We start from the raw sequence: 25,791 nt of genomic DNA, 5'->3' as shown, positions 1-25,791 counted from the left end.
TTCTTGGCAACATGGAAATGCGCTCCAAATATGTCTCCAAAGTCCAAAATGTTTTCATTACACCATCTGCCTGAGGACTTATTACTGGAAACATCAGAAAAGCTTTAGTAAAAGAGCCCGTTCATATAACACCACCAGGCACAAACCTGAAGAACGATATAATCTCTAGCTTTGGAATTTTTTTATTACTTATTTCAATATATTTCACTGCTACTATGCAAAATATATGACACATGTCCAATTTATGTTTCTACTTAAATGAAACGCAGAGGTTCAAGTCAGGATTGTATTTGAGAACTAGGATTTCTTATCACTAACAAATATTTTAGAACATGAGATATTGTTGCTAACCTTGGGCTTCTGTTTCTCATTACTAAAATTAGGAGATTAACCTAGATGATTCAATCCTGTAAAATTCAACCAACATCTATTGGGCATGTACTCTATGATGAGCTGAAACAGTCCCTGCGCACAATGATGAGCTGAAAATAGTCCCTGCTCTCAAGAAACTCACAGAATAGAAAGGAGGCCAAAACATAAATAATACAGTACACAAAGCATATAACATAATATATACTGCATGTATAGTGAACATACATGCTGACACATACTAAATGTTCGATACAACATAACGTAAAGAACGGAAGTTCTCAAACTGAGGTACCCAAGGCACTGCTGCAAATTTGCAGGAGCACTGAGGGCTAGTTTAAATGTCTGAAAGAAACACAGCAACAGCTCTTGTACCAGGAAAACTCTTAGTTCAAAGTGGTTCACATTTTCAATGTTAGATCATACTACAGTCCTTTCAAAAATGTCATATCTTTGTGAAGGTAGGTTTTCAATGGTTACCATTATTAAAAAGCAAGCACTGGCCGGGCACGGTGGCTCACGCCTGTAATCCTACCACTCTGGGAGGCCGAGGTGGGAGGATCGCTTGAGCTCAGGAGTTCGACACCAGCCTGAGCAAGAGTGAGACCCCGTCTCCACTAAAAATAGAAAGAAATTAGCTGGACAGCTAAAAATATATATAGAAAAAAATTAGCCGGGCATGGTGGTGCATGCCTATAATCCTAGCATTCTGGGAGGCTGAGGCAGGAGGATCGCTTGAGCCCAGGAGTTTGAGGTTGCTGTGAGCTAGGCTGATGCCACAGCACTCTAGCCTGGGCAACAGAGTGAGACTCTGTCTCAAAAAAAAAAAAAGCAAACACTGTGTGAAAATCACCGTACAACAGAAAACAAGGATGGCAGGGTCTAATCTGACTGTAAGGTTTGAAAAACTGTACTGCCCCACTGGTGCACACATCCCATTGTAGTTACTTAAGAATGAAACTGAGGCCAGGCAAGGTGGTTCATGCCTGTTCATTCTAGCACTCTGGGAGGCTGAGGTGGGCGGATTGCTTGAGCTCAGGAGTTTGAGACCAGGTGTGCCTACAGTCCCAGCTACTCAAGAGGCTAAAGCAGGAGGATCGCTTGAGCCCAGGAGTTTGAGGTTGCAGTGAGCTATGATGATGCCACTGCACTCTAACCTGAGTGACAGAATGAGACCTTATCTCAAAAAAAAAAAAAAAAGAAACAAATATTTTTCTTTCATAGTATGTGAATTTTTTAACAATTATTAAGTTGTCAGGACTTAAAATATGTAAAAATTATTTAATACTTATTCATACTTAATAAGTTAGGTTTGTTCCTATTTAATAAACAAAACTGTTAGGTATTTCTTTTGGCCCAGGGGCACTGTGAAAAAGACACTAAAGGCTAAAAAAAGTTAGAAACCCCTGCTAGAGAAGCATGAATAAGGGCTTGGAGAAACCAAAAGGGAAGCAATAAACTTTGCATGCAGGCAATTAAGGAAAAATTACAGAAGGGAGTTAGCCCAGTGATTTGCAGGTTGAATAGACATTTGCCAGATATATGATAGAAAAAGTCATTCTAGTCTGGAGAAAAAGCAAAGACATTCTAATTAGGAGGATGAGCTAAGTAATGATGTTCTTAGCATGGGCAGAAACAGCTAGTTAAAGCTCAAAAGATAGGCTGAAGCCACATATCCATGGGCATTTCTGTCTGGCATGAATGAACAAACAAATTAATTTTACATCAGGGAAAGAAATATTGACCTTCATCTCTAATGTAGTAAGTATGTGTATGTGTATATGACATTGTATAGAGTGATGAGTATACATCAGTGAACAAATAGTTCCTGCTTTCATGGAGTTTACAGGAGGCTAATGATAGGAGACAGAGAATAAAGAGTAAAAGAAAATATATATATATATATATATATATGCTTTATACAGTTATATATGTAATTTAAAATAACTTATAAATTAGAGCATATTGTGACCATAGTCCATGAAAGTAAAGGGCTGAAACAATACGGAAAATATCTGAATATAGTTTAGCACTAATTTGATAGGGATGTTAAATGCTTTGATTGGTTTTGAAATTCCCATCTTTTTTTTTTTAATGTATACTTAGGATGGATATGAAATTCCCATCTTACTACAACCGAATATCTAGTCAGAGAATGTCCTCAAATTTAGCAGACTTTTTATAATAACCTGACTCAAAAGCGAGGATGCTAAGAAAAGCAAGTGTCAAAAGAAACGCATTAAAAATTTTAAAAGCATTATGACTGTACCACCAAATGTCCAATAAGGAAAAGCACTGATGTCATTATGAGTGTTTGGGGTTCTGGCTATTATGCATTTATGATCTTGGAAATAAGCCACTCAGACTGCTCTCCAAATCACTAAATTTAGTAAAAATTTATGTTTTGAATCTTATATATGTAAAAGCCCATTCACCACACAAAGAATCTTTAGAACGTGAGGTTTATATTTTTTCAAGTAAATATCCAATAATTATTCTATCAAAATTGTATGAGACAAAATTAAATACAAAGTACGGATCCTGGTTCTCACATACATACACACATATACACAAGGACATTTTTGGGACAGTTGAAGAAATCTGAATGTGGGCTTTACATCTAGGATTGCTAGATAAAATACAGGATGCTCAGATACTTGGAATTTCAGATTAACATCAAATAATTTTTTTAGTATATGTCTCAAATACTGCATGGCACATATATATACTAAAAAAATTATCTGTTATTTATTTAAAACTCATATTTATCTGAGCATCCTGTATTTTTGCTATATCTGACAACTATATTTTAGATAATATTATTAAATGAGTGTTAAATTTCTTTGAATGTGATTATGGTAATATAGTTATACAGGAAAATGTCCTTCTTAGGAGATATATGTGATATATTTAGGGGTCAAGTGTTATGATGTTGCAACTGACTTGTAGATGATTCCAGAAAATGAGATATTTAGAGAGAAAATAAAACAAATGTGGCAAAATGTTAACCATTAGTGAATCTAAATACATTGTTGGCATTTTTCAAAATAAAAAGTTGGCAAAAAAAGTATTTGGTAAGGTAACTAATTACTGTATTACTTTTACTTTTGAACTAAATCTAAAATTAATCAAAAATATTTGCATTCTAGACATTTGCTTTCAAAACTATTATCAAAACTACTCCTTTATTCTAACTGCTGCAAACTAAAAAAGAAAAAAATTTGTCATCCATCATTATAAATATTTTGATTTAGTGATTTTAACTTTATCCATTGTTCTCTACAATATTAAAATTCTAGCATTAAAAAATAATCCAATGTGATTCTCGCCAAAGTTATAAATTAAAATAGCATGTCCTCTGCCTTTCTGGATTACTATCCACCTGCTACACTGGAATAATTTCCATTAGGACAATTAAGATAATAGGGGTAGTGCTGTTAAAATTAAAAGTGTTGTTTTCAATTTGTTTAAAATGCAGGAATACTACTTTTCCTGTTTCTCCCCACTGCCCCCACCATTGCATTATTATCTCCCAAAATGATAGAATCAGAAACAATGATTCCAGCTGGAATGCTGAGCATAATTACATCTTTTAAAAACTGGCATTATATCATTCTCAACATGGACCCCTTTTTGATAAAAGTAGATCATTTCAGGTTTCAATGAAGATCTTTAAAAACTAAAAAGCTGAACTATATGTTAGCACCCATAAATTCTCTTTAAATGAAAATGTTTTTTAAATGCCTTTCCTGATTTGCAAAAGAACCCCAGTAACCTAATGTATATCAACTTGTTCAGTTTACTAGTATAATTAAGCCTACTTAAGTATCTAAATAACTAGTGTTGGAGGGGGCGCTTAAAACTAAAACATCTAGCATAAGAAATGGCTCAATTTCTGATTATAATAGAATTTTAAAATGCAAATGATTTTCTCATGCCTTGGGCATTCAAGCAACAGACATTTATAACTTCCTATATGTGCCACTGGAAGACAAATGACAGGAGGCAATTTCTCCAGCAAATCTTTCCACGTTTACTGGCTCCTACCTGAATATTCTGATCCTGGCCTAGCTTAGGTGAAGCTCTGCTAGGCCTGGTCTACTCCAGTCCAGTACTATTTCAGGAGGATGTCCAGGACACAAGCATAATTCTCAAACCAATCTGGAGTTCATCAAAAAAAAGATGTGGAAAATATCCCTCATTCTGAACTCTACTGAGGTTCTGAATTTGATAAATTAAACTAGACTTCCAAGCATCTTCTGGAATTGCTAAGAACTAACGCTAAGGAGCAATGAGAACACAGACACATTCACAGAGAGACACATGGATGTAGGAACTCACAGAGACACCTACACTCACACATAGACACATGGATAGGCTCACAGCCATCAGAACAACTGCCTTCAGAGTCAGCAAAGAATTATTTTGTGTCTTCAGTGATGGCTTTGTTATTTACTCATATTCCATTCATTCCACAAACATGAATTGAGCATTGAGCACCTACTCTGTGCCAAGCAAGGAGCTGAGTTCTTCAGGCCCGGAAGACCAAGAAAAGAAAGAGAGTATCTACCAAAGAAGTTTGTGGTCACCAAGTGGGCAATATGAGATGGGCCATAACAAAGGATTGGGGGCAGCTACAGTAAAGACCCAGAGACAAAATAAGGTCCCAGTCTTGTCCAAGTAGCTCATCATAGCTGGTGCTTTTATTGCCAGCAGAGAACAATGGCAGATGAGGCTGCAAGGGGCAGGGATCAGGCTCTCCAGGACCTCGTAGAACATGTTAACAGCTTTGTACTTTATCCTGAGGGCACTGCAAGCCTTAAACAGCAGAATAGTGTGATCAGATTTATATGTATTCAGCTTATGGAATTTCAGAAAGAGGAAAAAAATCCCATTGCTAAAAACCTCTTGCTAAGATATTTCACATGGCTTTCTGAGCACTGTGCTAATAATTCCCCTTCCTTGGTCTACTTGTAAGAAGAAAATGCTGGACTAGTAGACTCTATAATTACATTATCAAGAAAAGTTGTAATTTTCTCAAAATGATAAAGGCAACTAACCTGTTATAATATCTCACAACTGCACTTAAAAAATGGCTGTGCACAGTGGTATACGTCTGTAATCCCAGCTACCTGGGAGGCTGACGGGAAGACCACTTAAGCCCAGGAGACCAGCCTGGGCAACATAGTAAGACCCCCATCTCAAATAAATACATATTTTATAATGGAATATTATAAACAGGAAAAATAATGGAATATTTGGAACACCTGGTTACTCATTACCCAGCTTTATCAAATCTTTATATTTTCATATACTTATTTCAAAAGTTAAGTATAAAGCATTAGATATAATTAAAGCCCCCTTTTGTGCCCTCCCTCCTCAGTATTAACAACCTGAATTTGAAGTTTATCATCCCCATGCTAAGTAACATTCCATTTTATAATAAACACATCCTGATTTATTTATTCATTGTGGCATCTGATTGTTATTCCTACAAAACAGACTCTACTTTTTCCATTTTTCTACTGGGTTGTTTAATTTTTTTCTAGTATTTGGTAGGAGTTCTTTATATATTCTAGATAACAATCCATAGTTAATTATTTTTATGCAAATATTTTCTCCCGATCTATGGTCTGCCTTTTCACTCCTTCTATGGTTCCTGTTGTTGACTAAAGGTTTTAAATTTTAATATAGTCAAATATATCACTCTTTACCTTTATAATTTAGACTTTCACATCTTATATAAGAAATTCTTCCTTTTCCCAAGTTCTTAAAAGTTATTCCCCTGTATTTCCTTTAAGAAGTTCTAAAGTTTCACTTTAAGTTTAGGACATTAATTCCATGGAATTTATTTTTTGTGTCTGGAGAGGTAGGTACCTAATTACATTAATATTTCACTCTTCATATATATAACTGATGGTCCCACCCTCATTTATTGAATAGATCATCCTTTTTCCACTGATATACAATCACATGTCAAGTTTCCATGTATGTTCTGGACTTTGTATTTTGTTCTATTTGTCTGTTTGTCTATATAATGGAAAGAATGAATAGCTCTGTTGACTAGAGGCAGGGATACAAGGCAGTAATGGAATATTAAACTGGAAAGCTAGATCAGGTACAGTTCAAGTAGAACTTTGAATATAATTAATAATCTCCTACCAGCCCTCAAATCTAGTCAGGTAGCAATCAGCTAGAGGTAGGGCCAGCAAATTATGGCCTATGGGCCAAATCTGGACTGACACCTGTTTTTGTAAAGACTTATTGGAATACATTTACATATGTATTGCCTATGGCTGCTTTGACTGCAATGGTAGAACTGAATAGCTCTTTTTCATCTGTGCATTGTTCTTGGGAGGGTAGGGAGAGGGGTGTTCAAATAAAAGATCGTAGAATATAAGAGGAAGTGGGAAATAATAATTTCACATAAGGGAAAAACTGAAAATTAGCTGGTGGGAAGGCAGGAGGAAAAAGAAAGGAGTTTCATGGCTCCCAATTCCCAGGTCTCTTGGGCTATGCTGTCTCCTCGCAAGAGAGGAAAAAATCTGGCTGCCTGCAAACCCCTGATTAATGGAAACAGAGATTTTCAGAGTAGCTCCATACTCTATTTAATTCTTTCCCTCCCTGACTCTAGAAATGCTTGATTTGGCTGTGTAAAAGTAATTCTAATTATAGTGATTTACATGAACTACTTACCATTTATGCCTAATTACCTCACAGCACAATAACAATTATGCATACATTAAATGTGTCAGATTAACCTGGTTGTAAGTTTTATTGGATAACAAAAGTAAAGTGTTCATTCTTCATAGTTTGTTGCTCATATGGCATGGTCATCTGCTCATAACTTCTTCAAATGTTTATTACAGAAAACACTGTTACATAAGTAGGTAAAAATAGTCAAATAGTCTAATAGTCTGCCACCAATTTTTTTCATATTGATTAATAAATCTGGCATTTTGTGAAGAAGGTACATTTTTTTTTGAAACAGAGTCTCATGCTGTTGCCCAGGCTACAGTGCTGTGGCATGAGCCTCGCTCACAGCAACCTCAAACTCCTGGGTACAAGCAATCCTCCTGCCTCAGCCTCCCGAGTAGCTGGGACTACAGGCATGCACCACCATGCCCAGCTAATTTTTTCTATATCTATTTTTAGTTGTCCATATAATTTCTTTGTATTTTTAGTAGAGACGGGGGTCTCGCTCTTGCTCAGGCTGGTCTCGAACTCCTGAGCTCAAATGATCCACCCGCCTCAGCCTCCCAGAGTGCTAGGATTACAGCCATGAGCCACTGTGCCCAGCCTAGAAGGTACATTTTATTTTAACATTATAGAATAAGCTTATAAGAAGTTTCTTAGGAGTACAATGAGAAAAAAAATAAATTCATCATAATGAATGTTTAAACATCTGCATTGAAAACAAAATCAAAAGTCCATAAAATCATTTATCCTATTTACTAGATGTCTTAGTCCATTTTCTGTTGCCTATAACAGAATACCTGAAACTGAATAATTTATAAAGAAAAGGAATTTATTTCTTATAATTATGGAGGCTGAGAAGTCCCAGTGGAGGGGCTGTACCAGGTGAGGGCCTTCTTGCTGGTGGGAACACTGCAGACATGACCAGGGGACTGAATGTGCTAGCTCAGGTCTCTCTTCTTTTTCTTATAAAGCCACCAGTGGTACTCTCATGATAACCTATGAATGGACTAACACCTCTTAAAGGCCCCACCTATTCAATACTGCCACACAGGGAAGTAAATTTCAACATGAGTTTTGGAGGAACAAATATTCCAACCATAGCACCATGATGAAGAACTCTACAAATAAAGTTCTTCTATCACAGGAAAACTTAATAGCCCAAATTTTCCTTCTCTGATAATTGGCAGATCAGTGTTTGTTTTTAGAAGAAATAGATCTGTGTCATCTTTATAATTTTCAAAAACTAAAGTTTTATATGTGTTTGTCTCAAAGTATGTTAAATTCTGGGATCTTTTTAAATGTTTTAAAGATCAGGTGGGCTTAAGGAACTATAGGACAAATACTATTACAAAGAGAGGTTGTGCTATCTACTGAACATTTATTTACATATACATTAGGATTTAAAAAATACGGCCTTTCATTAGACACATCTGAAACTCTACCTAATGTATCAAACCTTCCATTTACATTAGATGTAAACCACACAATGAAACTAATGTTATTCATTGGGCTGGCCCATCATAGACAACTCGTATTTCAAAGGTGGAGTGCGGGAGAATACCCCTAAGAAGCACCAACAATTTTTTAAAAACCACTGTTATTGAATTGGCCACCAGATAACTTAATAATTAAATGATACCTGTGATTGGATGGAAGTTCACCAACCTCAGTAAGATGAGCCCTAGAGATGGCACAGAGTAAGGAGAGATAAAAGGAATGTATTTCCAAAAGGAGAGGACCAAGAAGGAAGTAAGATATAAAATTCACGAAGGCAATTTAACTCTTAGATAAACAAAAAACCCAGTTAAGTAAAATATGTTGTTTCCTGGCTATGCCACATAACCAAGGTGTTATTTTATTTAAAAGCCCACCTTTATTGCAAACTATAATTAGATATGCAATACATAACCAGTCTATGTTTTATTCAAACTTTTTAGTTCTTTGGGTTGTTTTTTTTTAATATATATATATATATATATTTTTTTTTTTAGAGATGTGGCCTCACTATGTTGCCCAGGCTAGAGTACAGTGGCTATTCACAGGCACAACCATAGGCCCTGAAGCCAAGAACTCCCAGGCTCAAGCGATCCTCCTACCTCAGCCTCCCAAGTAGTTGGGACTATAGGTGTGCACCACTGAGCTCAGCTAAACTTTTTAGTCCTTTAGGCACCTATAAACTTTTGGAAATATGTGGAAAAGATGTTAGTCATCAAAAATGATAGTTCATCAATATTTCCTTTAACCAGTGTGCTGGACGGATCGATCGTGGTGCCGGCCACACACAGTCAGTTCTTTTCTGAGGGAAACTGCCATGCTTATGGGAGCAGCCCTGGGTGGTGTCATGGGCAGAGATCTGATCGTTATGGTGGCTCGTGGCCCCTGAGAAATATGGTATGAAAGCTCTGCCCACACAGGGATGAAGTGATTGCTTGGCCTGTTAGGTTCACTCAGGAATTTAAACCACAGATACAGGAAAGAATTAAGCTGGTAGAATGAACAAAAGTAGAAACAGACACAGGAGAAAAGGAACAACAGAGTAAGTGGATGCTATGGTCTCAATGTTTGCATCCAGTCCCCCCAAAATTCATATATTCAAATTCTAACCCCCAAGATGATGGTATTAGAAGGTAGGACTTTGGGGCAGTGATTAGGTCATGAGAGCAGAGCCCTCATGAATGGGTTTAGTGCCTTCATAAAAGAGGCCTGAGGGAGACCGTTTGTCCTTCAGCCACATGAAGACACAGGGAAAACACAGTTGTCCATGAACAGCTAAGCAGGCCCTCACCAGACACTGAATTTGCCAGGAACAGCACCTTGATCTTGGGTTTCCCAGCCTCCAGAACTGTGAGAAACCATTTTTTGTTGTTTATAAGCTACCCAGTTTATGGTATTTTGTTATAGCAGCTTAAGTGGACCAAGTGGACCTAGTGGACAGTGGATTACATGCATGGAAGACCACCGTGAGGCCTAGCTGTGCAATGGAGATGCACTTCATTGCAATGTTCATGTGGAATCTTATTCTAAATCTCCATTGCTTTCTGTAACCTAAATGAATCTCTGTTCCTTTCAACCAAATGTGTTAACACAATGGAAGCCTTTTTCTTTTTCTTTTTTTTTTTTTTTGAGACAGAGTCTCACTCTGTTGCCCAGGCTGGAGTGCCGTGGCGTCAGCCTAGCTCACAGCAACCTCAAACTACTGAGCAACCTTAAACAACCTCAAGAGATCCTCCTGCCTCAGCCTCCCAAGTAGCTGGCACTACAGGCATGTGCCACCATGCCCGGCTAATTTTTTCTATATATGTTTTTAGTTGTCCATATAATTTCTTTCTTTCTTTTTTTTTTTTTTTTGAGACACAGTCTCGCTTTGTTGCCCGGGCTAGAGTGAGTGCCGTGGCGTCAGCCTAGCTCACAGCAACCTCAAACTCCTGGGCTTAAGCAATCCTTCTGCCTCAGCCTCCCGAGTAGCTGGGACTACAGGCATGTGCCACCATGCCCGGCTAATTTTTTCTATATATATTTTTTAGTTGGCCAGATAATTTCTTTCTATTTTTAGTAGACATGGAGTCTCGCTCTTGCTCAGGCTGGTCTCGAACTGCTGAGCTCAAACAATCCACCCATCTTGGCCTCCCAGAGTGCTAGGATTATAGGCGTGAGCCACCACACCCAGTCCGGAAGCCTTTTTCTTTATAAAAAAAAAAAACAAAACTATTTAATTATTCTCTCAGTGCTTTTTATTTATTTATTTATTTTTATTTTTTATCCTCCTTTTCTTAGCCAGCTTACTCTAGAGATCTCGATGCTTTTTAAAAAGTAAAAATACTTTCATTAGTTTTTAAATAAAGTACTACTAATGTATGTTATACAGTGTCTTTCTTCTTTTTTTTTTTTGAGACAGAGTCTCGCTTTGTTGCCTGGGCTAGAGTGAGTGCCGTGGCATCCACCTAGCTCACAGCAACCTCAAACTCCTGGGCTCAAGCGATCCTACTGCCTCAGCCTCCCTCAGCCTCCCGGGTAGCTTGGGACTACAGGCATGTGCCACCATGCCCGGCTAATTTTTTCTATATATATTTTAGTTGGCCAGATAATTTCTTTCTATTTTTAGTAGAGATGGGGTCTCGCTCTTGCTCAGGCTGGTCTCGAACTCCTGAGCTCAAACGATCCGCCCGCCTCGGCCTCCCAGAGTGGTAGGATTACAGGCATGAGCCACCGCACCCGGCCATACAGTGCCTCTCTTCTAAAGACCTTACAATAAAAGAATATTTGGGGGCAGGCACAGTGGCTCACACCTGTAATCCTAGCACTCTGGGAGGCCGAGGCGGGAGCATCACTTCAGGTCAGGAGTTCAAGATCAGCCTGAGCAAGAGTGAGACCCCGTCTCTAATAAAAATAGAAAAAAATAGCTAGACGTGGTGGTGTACACCAGTGGTCCCAACTACTATGGGAGGCTGAGGCAGGAGGATTGTGTGAGCCCAGGAGTTTGAGGCTGCAATGATCTATGATGACACCACTGCACTCCAGCCTGGGTGACAGAGCGAGACTCTGTCTCAAAAAAAAAATAATAGAAAAAAAAACAAACAAAAAGAATATTTGGCAGGATGAGGGAGCAGTCAATTAAAGGAAAACTAGTTCCTTAGGTTGAACCACATTTTAACTTTTATTACTATTAATATTCCTCATAATTTAAAGATAAGCCCACTGACTTCTATAATGGATAAAGAATAGAAGTTTTCCTGTTGTCACAAAATTTCAGTAAAAGCTCAAGGCTGAGGACACAGGAAGACAAGTTCCTTCCACACTCTGAAGAGAGGTATTAGTTACATCCATGCAGGAATTACTTTAAAAAAAAAAAAAAAGGCAAAAACAACCCTAAAGCCAAACAGAAACTGAAAAGAGTGATCAAGGTAGAGAGCTGTTAGCTGGGTAAGGAGTGCTGCTGCATTTCCCCTAGATACTTCATGCCAAGTACGACAGGTTTGCAAGAGAAGCATGCAAAGAGATTAGGGTTGAGTGTAGGAAGAGATGAACATCCCACTCCCAGCTGGATGTTTGCTTGGGTATGGAAATGCACAGGCAGCTACCAAAGCACAGTGTGGAACAGTTCATGGAAGAATTTGACATGTGTCCCCAGGATAAGGGGGGTGTACAGGATGAAGATAGAGACTAGTGCCTGTTTCTTGCTGCAGAAGTCTGAGGACAGGATGCCAACTGAAGATGCCCATGCAGCAGGGGTTAGAGAAAGGAGATATTATGCTGCCTGTGGCCTAAGCAGACACCATAAAAGGTGACCCAGCAAGAGCTTTCCTGAAAGAACCCCACCCAAGAAAGCTAAGTACAAGGGCAAGGGGGTCCCAGGAGAATGCAGGGGTGTGAGATGCTTCCCCAGAGTCATAAGAGGTCAAAGAATGGAACAGTGTGGAGGTCCCCATGGGAGTCTTGAAGAACCCATCAATGTGCCCCTCAGCACAGCACGTGTATGCCAGCATCCACCACACAAAGGCCCCAACAAGTAACTGGTCACTTAAAACTTGCTGTTTCGCTCGACTCTCTTATTCTTCTCATTCTAACCCTAAAGAAGCCAGGTAAGCAGAGAAAGGAGGAGGAGAGGAAGGGGAAGAACAGGTCACCCCTCCTTTGCCTCTAGTGATCCCTGGGTGAGGCCTGAGCTAAAGTAAGGTGAAAGCTCTGAATTACTTCTAAGTTTTCATTTAGATTGGACTATATTTTTTATTACCTAAATATGAAGCTGTTCAAATCCCCAGAGGTAAAAGAAAGCTATGGAACATCAAGAGGCCAAGAGTGAGAATCCAACAGAATTTGTTTAGAGAAACTGGTGGGAAACTTTCAAGCTATCTCACAATTGTACCCCACTGTATTGAGTCCATTTCATAAAACACTTATACCTTTAACTGTTCAATCTTTAATATCACACAAACCTCACCTTTGAAAAAAGGCCTTCTGCCTCTATACTATATCCTTTAAGGTCCTCATGTAATTTCTGCAGACACTGTATGACTCTTCTTTGATGTTCATCATCCTTTAGCTCGTCAGCTTTGATCAGGAAGTCATAGTGGTCCAGAGGTCCGTGGCAAACAGCCACAGCTTTCAAATAAGTCTCTGAAGCAGCAGTTGGGGTCACACTCTCAGGTGTCTGAATTGTATAGGCTATAAATAAAAACATATAAAAAATTTTAGACTTTCTTAAAGATATTTCATAGTGTTCTACATATGTTCCTTAAGGGTCACATTCAAACTTTAGTTACAAGTGTTTCTATTTGAGCAGCTTTTGTAAATGTCATTTTGATTTTAAAAAATAATATAAAACAGATTGTACAATAAATATATTTATAATATTTTTATTTTAATAAAAGGACATAAACCCCAAAACAATAAACTGTAATTGTAACCTCTGTTCTAGAAGGCCTAATCTGCCACAGAGCCTCTACTTTGCCACCAATCCACTAAAGAAGCCACTTGGGTTCATCACTGCTTCCCAAAAGCAAGAGGGCTGCTTTTCTTTGAGTTAGCCCCAATTCTGGTTCTTAAGCACCAAGGCAGAGAATTAGAGCTTAGTCCCAAGGGTTTTCTACTGCACCTTTATTCTCTACCCCAAAACAATACAACAGCCAGATAATACTACATTGATTTCAGCCCTCTGCTTATAAATTTTTTTCCCTGTTTCCATAACCTTTAGGGGGTTGAACACAGAGCTGAGACAGAAGACGAGTGTCTGCTTCAAAGCAGAGTGGTGTTCTGATCTTTTCTTTAGCCTGTCCTGGAATAGAAACGATTGGCCATGGTGAGGTGCAATCATAATTCCATTCATTATCTGGGGCAGGTTTAATGAGCAGGTAATCGCTTCTTGGCCTTTTGGCTAAGATTAAGTTTAATGAGCACGTAACTCCCTGTTTTTTAGAAGCAATAAACAATGAACAGCAGCAACCTGGTACATTTTTTAGAACAAGATTTCTCAAAGGTACTTTGCCAGCATTTCATTAGTTTCATTGAATATCATGTTTTCTTTGTTACAATGACATGAAAATTACTTCCTTTAGCAAAATGAATTAACAGTCACAATGTTAATTCGACATTTTTCCCAAAGGAGGGGGGGCAAAGGCCTTAAATATACCATGAATGTTGGGGATAAGGCAGGGCTGTCGTCTATTATCTGTTCCCCCTATAGGAATAGAAGTTTTAGCTGATGGCAGGGGTGCCCAGGTACATAGTATATTTCCTGCCCATGTGACCAGGTTCTAACCAATGGGATGTGAGCGGAAACACGTGGTTCTCATATACACCATTAAAGAAAAGGGGCATATCTTTCCAGCTTCCTTTTTCCTACTCTCCCTCTACCTGGAATGAAAGTGTGATGACTGCAGCTGGAAGAGCTAACGGGATGCACACAGAATGTTGAGTAAAGGCGAGCATCAAGGTACACGGAGCCTGGTTCTCCAATAATGCTGAGCTGCCAAACCAGCTCTGGACCACCTACCTGGATTTTTATATAAAACAATAATAAACTTCTGTATTGCTTTTAAAACAGTGTATCTTGGGGTCTCTTGTTACACAAGCCTTAGTCATACCCTAACTAATACAGGGTGCTTAAGGCCTACAAAAGAGAATCTAAGGGTTTCCTGGAACACTGGGCCTCATAGGATCAGGGAGAAGACTTGGGTTCAATGTTGAAGCTGGAGACATAGCTTTAGAGTTCTCTAAAGGTTCCCAGCAATTTGAGATATTTGCCAGTGTGGCATACTAAAAAATATATTTGATCTTCGTCCCTGGTTCTTGGCATAGAGGTCCTAATTCCAAAATAACCGAGGTGTAAGTAGGAAGGGAGGGTCTCCAGGGACTATAGGAATTCAACCAACTTGAGCGATCAACCTGTTCTGCAGCTTTTGTTTATGAGGCTACTCAGCTGGCTAAAACTAGCTCATGACAGACCCAGGCAGCCTGTAGATGAATTCAAGTGAACTTTCCTCATTACCAGGCTGAAGTCTCCACCCCAGGAGGAGCTGTAGCTTGATCACATAACATGTGACCTGTGTCTAGCATGACAAACGATCCACGCATACGTAATGGGAACTACACTCCTACCTGTGATGACACATCTTTTTCCTTCTCTACTACCCTATAAAAACCCTATGCCACTTTCCCCTGGGGAGACACTTCTTTGGAGAATGTCCCCAGTGCTCTCTTCACTTACTGCAATTAAAACTCCTACTGATCAAGACCCAGTCCTTATGGAGAGTTGTTTGCTACTGGCCAAGTGAAAAAACTCCAATCTTGATATTTTGGGTAACAGGACTATCCTTTGTAATTCACAATGAGTCCCTTTCCATCTCTCCCGAGTTCATGCTAATGGGTGACTCTAGGGTGGAGCCCCTAGATAGCCTCCGGACAGGGCCCGTAGCCAGAAAGACCAAGTGAGTAGAGGGTTGGAACTTTCAGCCCCACCCAACAACTTCTCGGGAAGGAAGGTGGGACTGGAGACTAGGCTCTATAAACAATCTTTTTTTCTTTTTTGGGGGGGGTGCGGGGACAGGGTCTTGCTCTGTCACCCAGTCTGAGCGCAGTGGCACAATCATAGCTTACCAGCCTAGAACTCCTAGGCTCAAGTGATCCTCCTGCCTTAGCCTCCCCAGTTGCTGGGGTTACAAGCATAAGCAACTGCACCTGGCTTTAAACACTCTTTTTTTTTTTGAGACAGAGTCTCACTCTGTTGCCCGGGCTAGAGTGCCATGGCATCAGCCTAGCTCACAGCAACCTCAAACTCCTGGGCTCAAGCGATCCTTCTGCCTCAGCCTCCCGAGTAGCTGGGACTACAGCCATGTGCCACCATGCCTGGCTAATTTTTTTCTATGTATATTTTTAGCTGTCCAGATCATTTATTTCTATTTTTAGTAGAGACGGGTATTTCTATTTTTAGCCTCGCTCTTGCTCAGGCTGGTCTCGAACTCCTGACCTCAAGCGATCCTCCCACCCTGGCCTCCCAGAGTGCTAGGATTACAGGCATGAGCCACCAAGCCCGGCCTAAACGCTCATAAAGAAGAAAATCTGGAGAGCTTCTGGGTTGGCGAACACATCTAGGTCCTGGGAGGGTGGCATACCTTGCCCTATGCAACTCTCCATTTAGTTGTTCCTGAGTTTTGTAATTTATAATAAACCAGTAAACATAAGTGTTTTCCTAGGTGCTGTGGCCCATTCTAGCAAATTATCAAAGATGAAGGGGAGGGAGGATGTGGGAATCCCCAAATTTGCAGTTAGCCAGGTAGATGTGGGGGTAGCCTGGGCACTCCATTTGCAGCTGGCATCTAAAGTGAAGGCATTTTGTGGGACTGAGCCCTTTAGTTGGGGGATCTCTTTTGTTTGTTTGTTAGAAGCCTCTTCCCAGAAGAATATCTGGGGATGCTCACTTCAGATAGATGGTGTCAGAACTGAAGAATTGTTGGATACCCAGATAGTATCAGAGGATTTGAGACTTTTACAACCAGAGAAAAATGCTTCTTTCCACCCCCTCCTTTATTTCTGGAGTCAAACAAGGTAGAAACCTTAGAGTAATACTAACTTCTTCCCCTTCATCCCACAACCCCGTTCCCCACTCCTCAACAGGTTCTCAAGCCAATCAATCATCAATGCTACTCAGTTTTACATCCTAAACACCCTCTAATCCATTTCCTATTTTCCTTCCTTATCCTACCACCCCAGTTCGGGTTCTCATTATCCCTGCCTTGGACTATCACAGTAGACTCCCTGCCTCCCATCACCTCCACTGCCCCAAATTTACCACTACCACCATCTCTAAAATATCTCCCACCAACTACTGGGGAGGCTGAGGCAGTAGGATTGCTTGAGCCCAAGAGTTTGAGGTTGCTGTGAGCTAGGCTGATGCCACGGCACTCTAGCCCAGGGTAACAGAGACTCTGTCTCAAAAAAAAAAAAAAAAAAAGAAGCGGGGGACAGAAAATCCCACCCTCTTCATATCCTACTCATTCCTACACTCACATCTTTCCATTTCCCAACAGCCCCTGAGGCCACTTCCCCACCCTGTAAGATCACACTAAGTACAAATAGTGTGCAGAAAGGGTTATCACAGCAGGTCTGGGACTGCTGTCCATAGATAGAAAGGCCTGTTTGCAAGATTGGCCCTAGCTGGTGTCTGGGAACTTGAATTTCAAGAGTGCTCCCACCATTCCCAGAAGTGATACGAGTGACTCATTGTGCCTAAACTGTTTGTATAATGTACAAACAATGTGGTTTATGCTGAACACCTAGTTTCCTTCTGTAAGTCTGGAATTTTGGTACATGCTAGACAGAGGGTACCTATGTGACTACCCCCTGATAAGACCCCTAGGCACTGAATTTCTAATGAGCTTCCCTGGTACACAACATTTCATATCTGTTGTCTAATTAGTTGCTGGGGAATTAAGCATATTCTGTGTGACTCCACCAAGAGAGAACTCTTGGAAGATTGTGCCTGGATTCCTCTGGACTTCGTGAGTCCCATGTACATGTACCTTTTCACTTTGCTGACTGTGCTCTGTATCCTTTCACTGCAATAAATCATAGCTGTGGGTATGACTATGTCTTGTGAGTCCTCCTAGAGAATTACAAAACCTGGGGGTAGTCAGGGTAGTCTTCGGCACCCTTGACACCACAATAGTATCCTCATTCTGGGGTTCAAGAAATCCACGGAACAGCCCCAGATTGCATTTTCCAGACTACTTTCCCTCTATTCTCCATTGATACAAGAAATGATTGTGGCCGGGCACAGTGGCTCACGCCTGTAATCCTAGCCCTCTGGGAGGCCAAGGCGGGTGGATCACTCGAGGTCAGGAGTTTGAGACCAGCCTGAGCAAGACCCCGTCTCTACTAAAAATAGAAATAAAAATTATCTGGACAACTAAAAATATATATAGAAAAAATTAGCCGGGCGTGGTGGCGCATGCCTGTAGTCCCAGCTACTCAGGAGGCTGACGCAGTAGGATCCCTTAAACCCAGGAGTTTGAGGTTGCTGTGAGCTAGGCTGATGCCACGGCACTCACCCTAGCCAGGGCAACAAAGTGAGACTCTGTCTCAAAAAAAAAAAAAAAAAAAAAAAGAAATGATTGAGTACCTGCCACATGTAATGGAATAATGGGGAATATCAAAGTTTTTTTGTTTTTTGTTTTTTAAGTGGGGGTAGAGGGACAAAAAATTGAAGTGTTTGTTAATAGATAAAGATTATCTGGCAGTGGCAGGTATAATAAATTTTAGCACAGACACTGGTTATGAAACTATTCTAAGTGGGAAATGACACAGGCCCAAATTAGGATGGACAATAACAGAAATGTTAGGGAGCTGGGTAAGATTAAAAATGCAAAGATAGATTCAATAATGTGGGTTGCCTTCTGGCCAAACTGGATTACCTACCATGTCTCAAACATTTTCCATTCTTTCATTTCTTAGTCACACCTTTGTTCATATATTAATAGATCGCCCTGCCTAGTCATTCTCCAACCCTCTGCCAGCCCAATTTCTGCTCCATAAACTCCCACTCATCCTTCAAGGTCCCTCAGCTTCCCACTGCCAAACTTCCAAACTCAACTGTATCTACCCCCATCCTTTTCTCTTTCCCTTACTTTACAGTTTAGGAGCTATTTCTCCTTCCATCAAAGACTATTAATACCTTTACTTTTCCTCTAATCAGTGGCTTTCGAGCTTTTTAGACCCTTTTTTAATATTATGACCTAATATACACGTACATAAATATAACTGAAAAAAACTTTCATGAAATAAGAGATTTAGTAAAAGTATGAAATAGTAAGAAAAAATAATCTCTCCACACATGATACAGTCTTTAAAATATATATACACACATATATTTTTAAATGCTAGACAAAAACCTACTAGATTTAGTTATGCTAAATGTCATATAACTTACCTTTTTGTTTTCTGTTTCTAGACTAAAATGTATGCTCTTTAGGGCAGGGATTTTTGTCTGCTCTGTTCAATGCTGTATTCCCCAGCAAACAGTGCCTGGTACATGGTAGGCGCTTATTAAATATTTCTTAATCTCCTCCCTTCCAAGGTTTTCAAAGATCTCCTTCTCCTCATTAACCACCCCGTACAATGTCAGCAACTTCCCCTCTCTATTGGTCGCTTCCCATTGTCCCAACGCTTGCACATCTTTAAAAACAACAACAAAACCTCCTTGGCCCCACAGTCATGGGATATCTGCCCTCCCTCCTTCCCTTCACAGCCAAACCACTTAAAAGAGTCACCATTGCTTTTTGTGGCCACTTCCCCACATCCAGCTCACTTCCCAACACACTGTGCTCAGATTTCTACCTTAGATGGCTTCTCCAAAGTGACCTATGGCCCATTGTTGCCAAGTCCAGTTATTCCTCAGTTGTCATATTCTTCCTGTTTACAACTGTAAGATATCTAACTTTTAAAAATTATTCATAGGAAATATTAGGATCGTGGGCAAAGCATGTTTCTCTTGGCATCTGCCTTTGAAGAGGTTTAAAGTCCTTCACTTCTTTTATTTTTACTAGCCTAACATCTTTACGTAGTAGTGTATACTTCATTCCCATTTTTCAAAAAATAAAACCAAGGTGCACTGAAGATGAGGCATAAATTCAGCTAGTCGGCAGAGACAAAATGAGAATCAGTCAGGCAAGACACTCAAGACTGAGAGACTGGCCAGCTTAGCCCTGGATAGCAGCTGTATAAATTGAAATACAAAAGACTTCTCAAAAGCTGCACTAAATTAAATCTATTACTACATCAGTGTACACAAATTATGTGATGCTGCTGCCATATTATTTTGATTTGTATTAATTTGCCTTATTGTACTCCAAATGGACAGTGGGAAAATGCCATTCTGAAGTTCCACACACTGATCTACAAACACAAATGGAAGATTTTAGAGGCCTAAAAAGTCTATACTATTCTAATACTTCAATTTTGTACCTTATTTTACTACTTTCTCCTAAATTAAGTTTCAGGAAGATCCTACTATACTCCATAGCCCACTTGCTATAAGATTTATTAAATATCTTGGTGTCCTAGATCTGAAAAATCTCTTATAACTTTCTAGATATTTTAACAATTACTTCTATTTAGTTTTCCTTCCCTAGGGGAAAAAAATGACTTTCTTCAGGCTTTGAGTATAGTTGTAATTGCTTTTATTTCCCCCAATTTTTTTAAAGTAAATGTAACCTCATGATTTTGTCTTCATAATAAAACAAAAGATGAAGCTTAGAACTGTATCACATGGCCCTTTCTCTTCTTATATCCTCCCAGTTCAAAATGCTTGCATCTCTTACTGACCAGCATTCTCTTAGATCTGCAGTTGGGCTCAAGGCATTCATGCCTCAGCACAATCTTCTTTGTATTTTTAGCTTTTTTTCTGGAAAATCAGCTTATTCTGCCCATGATAGCCTCTCTGCCTGCTGCTGTAATTCCTCTTTCCTGGGGCATACAGAGAATGTATTGTAAGGTTGGTGCTTGCCACACTTCTTATGGAAAGTCTACCAGATTTTAAGAATTCTCACCATTTCTTTTTTACCCATTTCTGCAGGAGTGCCATTTGCAGGGAAAGAAGCAATTTTCCCCAATTTTTAAGTTTTCATCTTAAAATGTAAGTTTGGAACGAATAAAATTCTCCTGAAGTTCTGGAGTCCCGAAGTCTATGCTACTATGCTCCACTTAACTAACCTTACTACATTAACAAATAATATAATAAATCATAACTATGCTCTAATGGCACATGGTAGCCTACAATGTAAAAAGAAGAGGCAATCCAAATTGTCACTAATAGCCCTAACAAGAATTGTTATAGAATAAGCACAGGGGTTTCTTTGAAGAAGGTCTGGAGTTTAGGGTCCATGACAGACATAAGGGAAGAGAGGTATCTGGGAAGCTCCTGAAATTAAAAGAAAATTATGTATTATATATTTTTTAATTACTAAAAGATTTTAAACATTCTCACCACAAAAACATAAGGAAGTGAAGTGATGGATATGTTAATTAGCTTGATTTACTCTTTCTAGAATGTATACATTCATCAAAACATCAGAGTGTACCCCATAAATATATACAATTATTATTTGTTAATTCATTAATTAATTTTTTAAAAGAAAGAAAATTGTGTGTGTGTGTTTTTTCTGAGGCAAGACCTTTAAATATATATGGCCTTCAGATTTTCAAACAAGCCTGTGGGAAAAAAACAGGTTAAGTAACACTTTTTAAAAAGGAATTGTCAAAATTTAAGAGTTTTGGAAGGAAAGTCTATTAATAGCAATTCACATTTATGGAACACCTTTACTGAGCATGAGAATACAGATGGGAATGTATGCGAGAGACTAGGTTAAGTAACTTGACATCATTCTTTTTATTAATACTCACAATAATCCTATTACACAAATAACTTAAAAAGCCATGGACAATTTTGTTCATTCACTCTCATTTGTTGAGAACCAACAGTATGTCAAGGTACTATTCTTGACATGGGTGAAAAAGCACCAAACAAAACAAATTCCTTTCCTTGTGGAGCCTTTATTCTAGTCAGAGGGAAGACAGAAAATTAAACAAGAAATGACCAAGAAAGTATCAGGTTGTGATAGCACATTGATGAAACTCTGACCCGCAGCACAGGCATTCCCAGGGAGCTGAATGGAAATACAGATCTGAGGCCCTAACCCAGGCCTCTGAATCAAAATTTGCCTTTTTAACAAAATACCTAGGTGTTTCATATATACAAAGTTTAAGAAGCACTGTGCAAGGGAATGACTAGAAACTCCTATAGATTATCAGGAAAAGCCTTTCACCTGAATGCCAACAAAGAAGCCCTGAGGAAGACCGCAGAGAATATCCCGGCTGAGAGAACAGCTGGGGCAAATGGGAAGTGGAAATAATCTTTGCATTTTTAAGGAAGAGAAATAAAGTATATATGGCTGATGCAAATAAACAATGTGGAGTGTGCTACAAGATGAGGTTGGAAAGGAGATAAGGACCAGATCCTACAGGGCCTTGAAAGCCATGGTACATAATGAAGATTTTTAAGTACAATTGAGAACAAGTAGAAGGTTTTGCTCAGGGTATGACATAATTTTTTTTTTTTTTTTTTTTACTTAGATACAGGGTCTCGTTATGTTGCCCAGGCTGGACTCAAACTCCAGGGTTCAAGCGATCCTCCCGCTTCAAACTCCTGAGTACCTGGGACCACAAAGATTACTCTGTTTATAGAAAATAAGAGTATAGGAATGCAAAGTGGAAACAGAATGGGTGAATTTTACAGTCTGTGAATTATATCTCAATAAAGCTATTATATTTTTTTAAAAAGTGGAAGCAGAGGTTAGGAGATTATTCAAATAGTTAAGAGATGTCTATGATTTGGACCAAAGAGTTAGCATTGCAGGTGAAATTAATTGACGAAGATCACATAGCTACAACTGCTAACCATTACTGAGTACTTACAAGTATCTGACACTAATACTTTTTCTAAGTACTTTACATATATTAACTCATTTGATCTTCAGGATTACTCTATAAGTATTAATATTATCTCTACTTTAAAGATCATGAAACAAAGCACAAAGAGGCTAACTAAGTAACCTTTACCTGTTTCCATAGCCAGGAAGTAGCAGAGTCAGCATTTGTCCCCACAAGTATAGCAGGGATGCAGGATGTTACAGTGGAAGGAACATGGGCTCTGGAGTAACACCCTCTGGGTTCCCCTCCTGACCACCATTTCTCAATCGTGCTAATGTTGTTCTCCACGGCAGACTGAGCATGTGATCACCACTCTGGCCAATGATGCCTAAGGGGAAGAAGCCAGCCTATAGCAAAATCTACCCCATGCTCTTCAAAAGAAGACCAGGACAGGGGTTCACTCTTGCCTGCTTTCATACTTTTACCTGTGAAGTCAGGATACCTGGACTGCTGCAGGCATCTTTAGAACATGAGGGGAAATATTGTTGACACAGGAAGACAATCATAATCTTGACTTATGTCATAACACTTAATTGTATTGACACTGTTTCCATACAGCCAGAGTGATAATAGCAAGAGGAAATTGGGGGCAGTGTGTTCTTTGCTGTGTTAGGTTGGACTGGATTCAGTATCTCTATAGATAACCGTTTTTTGGTTTGTTTTTTTTTTTGAGACAGGGTCTCGCTCTGTTGCCTGGGCTAGAGTGCAGTGCCATCATCATAGCTCACTGCAGCCTCAGGCTCCTGGCCTCAAGCAATCCTCCTGCCTCAGCCTCTCAAGTAGCTGGGACAACAGGTGTGTGCCACCATGCCGAGCTAATTTTTCTGGTTTTTTTGTAGGGACAAGGTCATTCTTGGTCAGGCTGGTCTTCAAACTCCTGGCCTCAAGCCACCTTCCCGCCTCCACCTCCCAGAGTGCTGGGATTACAGGTGTGACCCATTGAACCCAACCAACTTTTAAAAATTTATATTTAATAGTTACAGCTCTTTTAGAATTTATCTAGCAGGTTTTTTGGTTTTCACTGGTAGAAAAAATTTAATATTTAAGTTAACTAAACTTAAATTAAAAATTTAGTTCCCCAGTCATATTACACATTTCAAGTACTCAGTGTCCACATGTGATAAATGGCTATGGTATCAGACAGCTCAGGTCTAGTCAATCTTGAAAAAGAACAAAGTTGGAGGACTTACATAGCCAGATATTAAGATGTATTTTAAAGCTACAGAATTAGGACAGTGTGATACTGGTAAAAGAATGGACAAATGTAACAAAATAGAAGCCCACATATATATGGTCACTTGATTTATGTCAAAAGTGGCACTGCAGTAGCCCAGAAAAAAAAAGAGATACTCTATTCAAAAAATGTTCTGGACTCACCTGGATATCAATGTGAGGTAAAGAAAAAAATGAAACATGGAGCCGTAGTGCACACCTGTAACCCTAGCTCTTGCCAGGCTGAAGGGGGAGGATCGCTTGAGCCCAGGAGTTTGAGACCAGCCTGAGCAATACAGCAAGACCCCCCTCTCTACAGAAAAAACAAAAAACAAAAAAAACAGAAAATTTAGGCATGAGCCATTAGTCCTAGCTACGTGGTAGGCTGAGGCAGGGGGATCACTTGAGCCCAGGAGTTTGGGAGTGTGAGGTTGTAGTGCAGTATGAGGATGCCATTGCTAGCCTGGGCAACAGAGGAAGACCCTATCTTAGAAAAGAAAAGAGAGGAGAGGAGAGGAGAGGAGAGGAGAGGAGAGGAGAGGAGAGGAGAGGAGAGGAGAGGAGAGGAGAGGAAAGGAATATTAACCCCAACCTAACATCATACACAAAATTTTTTTTTTTTTTTTTGAGACAGAGTCTCACTCTGTTGCCCGGGCTAGAGTGCGGTGGCGTCAGCCTAGCTCACAGCAACCTCAAACTCCTGAGCTCAGGCAATCCTCCTGCCTCAGCCTCCCGAGTAGCTGGGACTACAGGCATGTACCACCACACCCGGCTAACTTTTTCTATTTTTAGCTGCCCAGCTAATTTTTTTTTCTATTTTTAGTAGAGATGGGGCCGGAAAGCAGGGGGATCTCACTCTTGTTTAGGCTGGTCTCGATATCCTGAGCTCAACCAATCCTCCTTCCTCAGCCTCTGAGTGCTAGGATGACAGGCATGAGCCACCGCGCCCGGCCCACTATCAGTCTTAATATGTTAAAAGAGCTGCCATATGTGGAATCAGGAATAGAGTTATATATGTTGCTCCTGGGGAAAGATGCAAGATGAATGGAGAGAAGTTAGAGAAAAGCTCGAATTTCGGCCTACTTAAAGTTTTCTCACAATTAGGGCTATACAAAAATTAATAGGATGCCTCAAAGAGAAACAGTTAAGGCAGAAACTACATACTTATCTAACATTGTCTGACTACATAACCCAGAGGTCCTCTTCAGCTCTAATATTCTATGATTCTATGAAATGCTATTTTTATATCTTGTTGCATAGCAAGTAATTCACTACTCCAGTTCCTTTTGAAAACAGTATCCACTTCTTACTAAATGAAGACAATTTACCTTAGTGATTTACCTGCATCCTATAAATCAAATTCAGCAGCTTTCTTTCAAATATCAGAACGAAAGAAATAATTCATAATTTCTAAGAACCTATAGGTGTTCAGAGTATCCAGAGAAAAGATGGTTAAGTCCAGGAGAACAAAACCACCCCTGGTTATCTACAGAAGCCCTTTGCACAATCTTAGAAAAACTGAAAGTGCATTTTCTAGAATTCAAAGCACTGAAATCAGATCAGGCCCTTTGCCATTGTTTTTTTTTTTAATTGGATTTTTTTAAATCTCAGAATATTACAGGGGTACAAATGTTTAGGTCACATATATTGCTTTTGCCCCATCCAAGTCAGAGTTACAAGCGTGGCCATCCCCTGACATTTCGCAGCACACCCAATAGGTATGAATATTCCCATTCCCTTCTCCTCCCTCCCACCTGCCCAACACCTGATGAATGTTACTACCATATGTGCACATAAGTGTTGATCAATTAGCACTGATTTGATGGTGAGTCCATGTGGTGCTTGTTTTTCCATTCTTGTGATACTTCACTTAAGTGAAATGGGCTCCAGCTCCATCCAGGATAATATGAGAGCCATTGTTAATATAAGTAAGTCTCTCCAGAATTAAAATGACTTTAGTAATTCTGTATACAGTTGAGTTCATTCCATTTCTATTCACTGACTGGATTCCACCACCTCTGGCATGTCAGCACT

General features: G+C 39.5%; 1 protein-coding gene, 1 non-coding gene and 1 pseudogene across 5 annotated transcripts in view; 1 reads left to right on the top strand and 2 right to left on the bottom strand.

The window, feature by feature from the left end:
- The window catches only part of AFG1L (AFG1 like ATPase), a 166,523-nt gene that overhangs the window by 131,526 nt on the left and 9,206 nt on the right, over positions 1–25,791 (bottom strand). For all 4 annotated transcript variants that reach the window (XM_045544129.1, XM_045544130.1, XM_045544131.1 and 1 more), the window contains exon 2: positions 13,007–13,230. In XM_045544129.1, coding sequence (XP_045400085.1) covers positions 13,007–13,230 — 224 coding nt within the window. The remainder of the gene's footprint in view (positions 1–13,006; positions 13,231–25,791) is intronic.
- Positions 20,298–20,609, bottom strand: LOC123633135 (annotated as a pseudogene).
- Positions 23,517–23,579, top strand: LOC123633739. Its single transcript, XR_006733748.1, has one exon. It is a non-coding gene; the product is annotated as a U7 small nuclear RNA (small nuclear RNA).

This window comes from Lemur catta, chromosome 2 (genome assembly GCF_020740605.2).
Source record: "Lemur catta isolate mLemCat1 chromosome 2, mLemCat1.pri, whole genome shotgun sequence".
Lineage (NCBI taxonomy): Eukaryota > Metazoa > Chordata > Mammalia > Primates > Lemuridae > Lemur > Lemur catta.
Note: the sequence above shows the minus strand (reverse complement) of the source record. Positions and strands in the feature narration are given on the sequence as shown.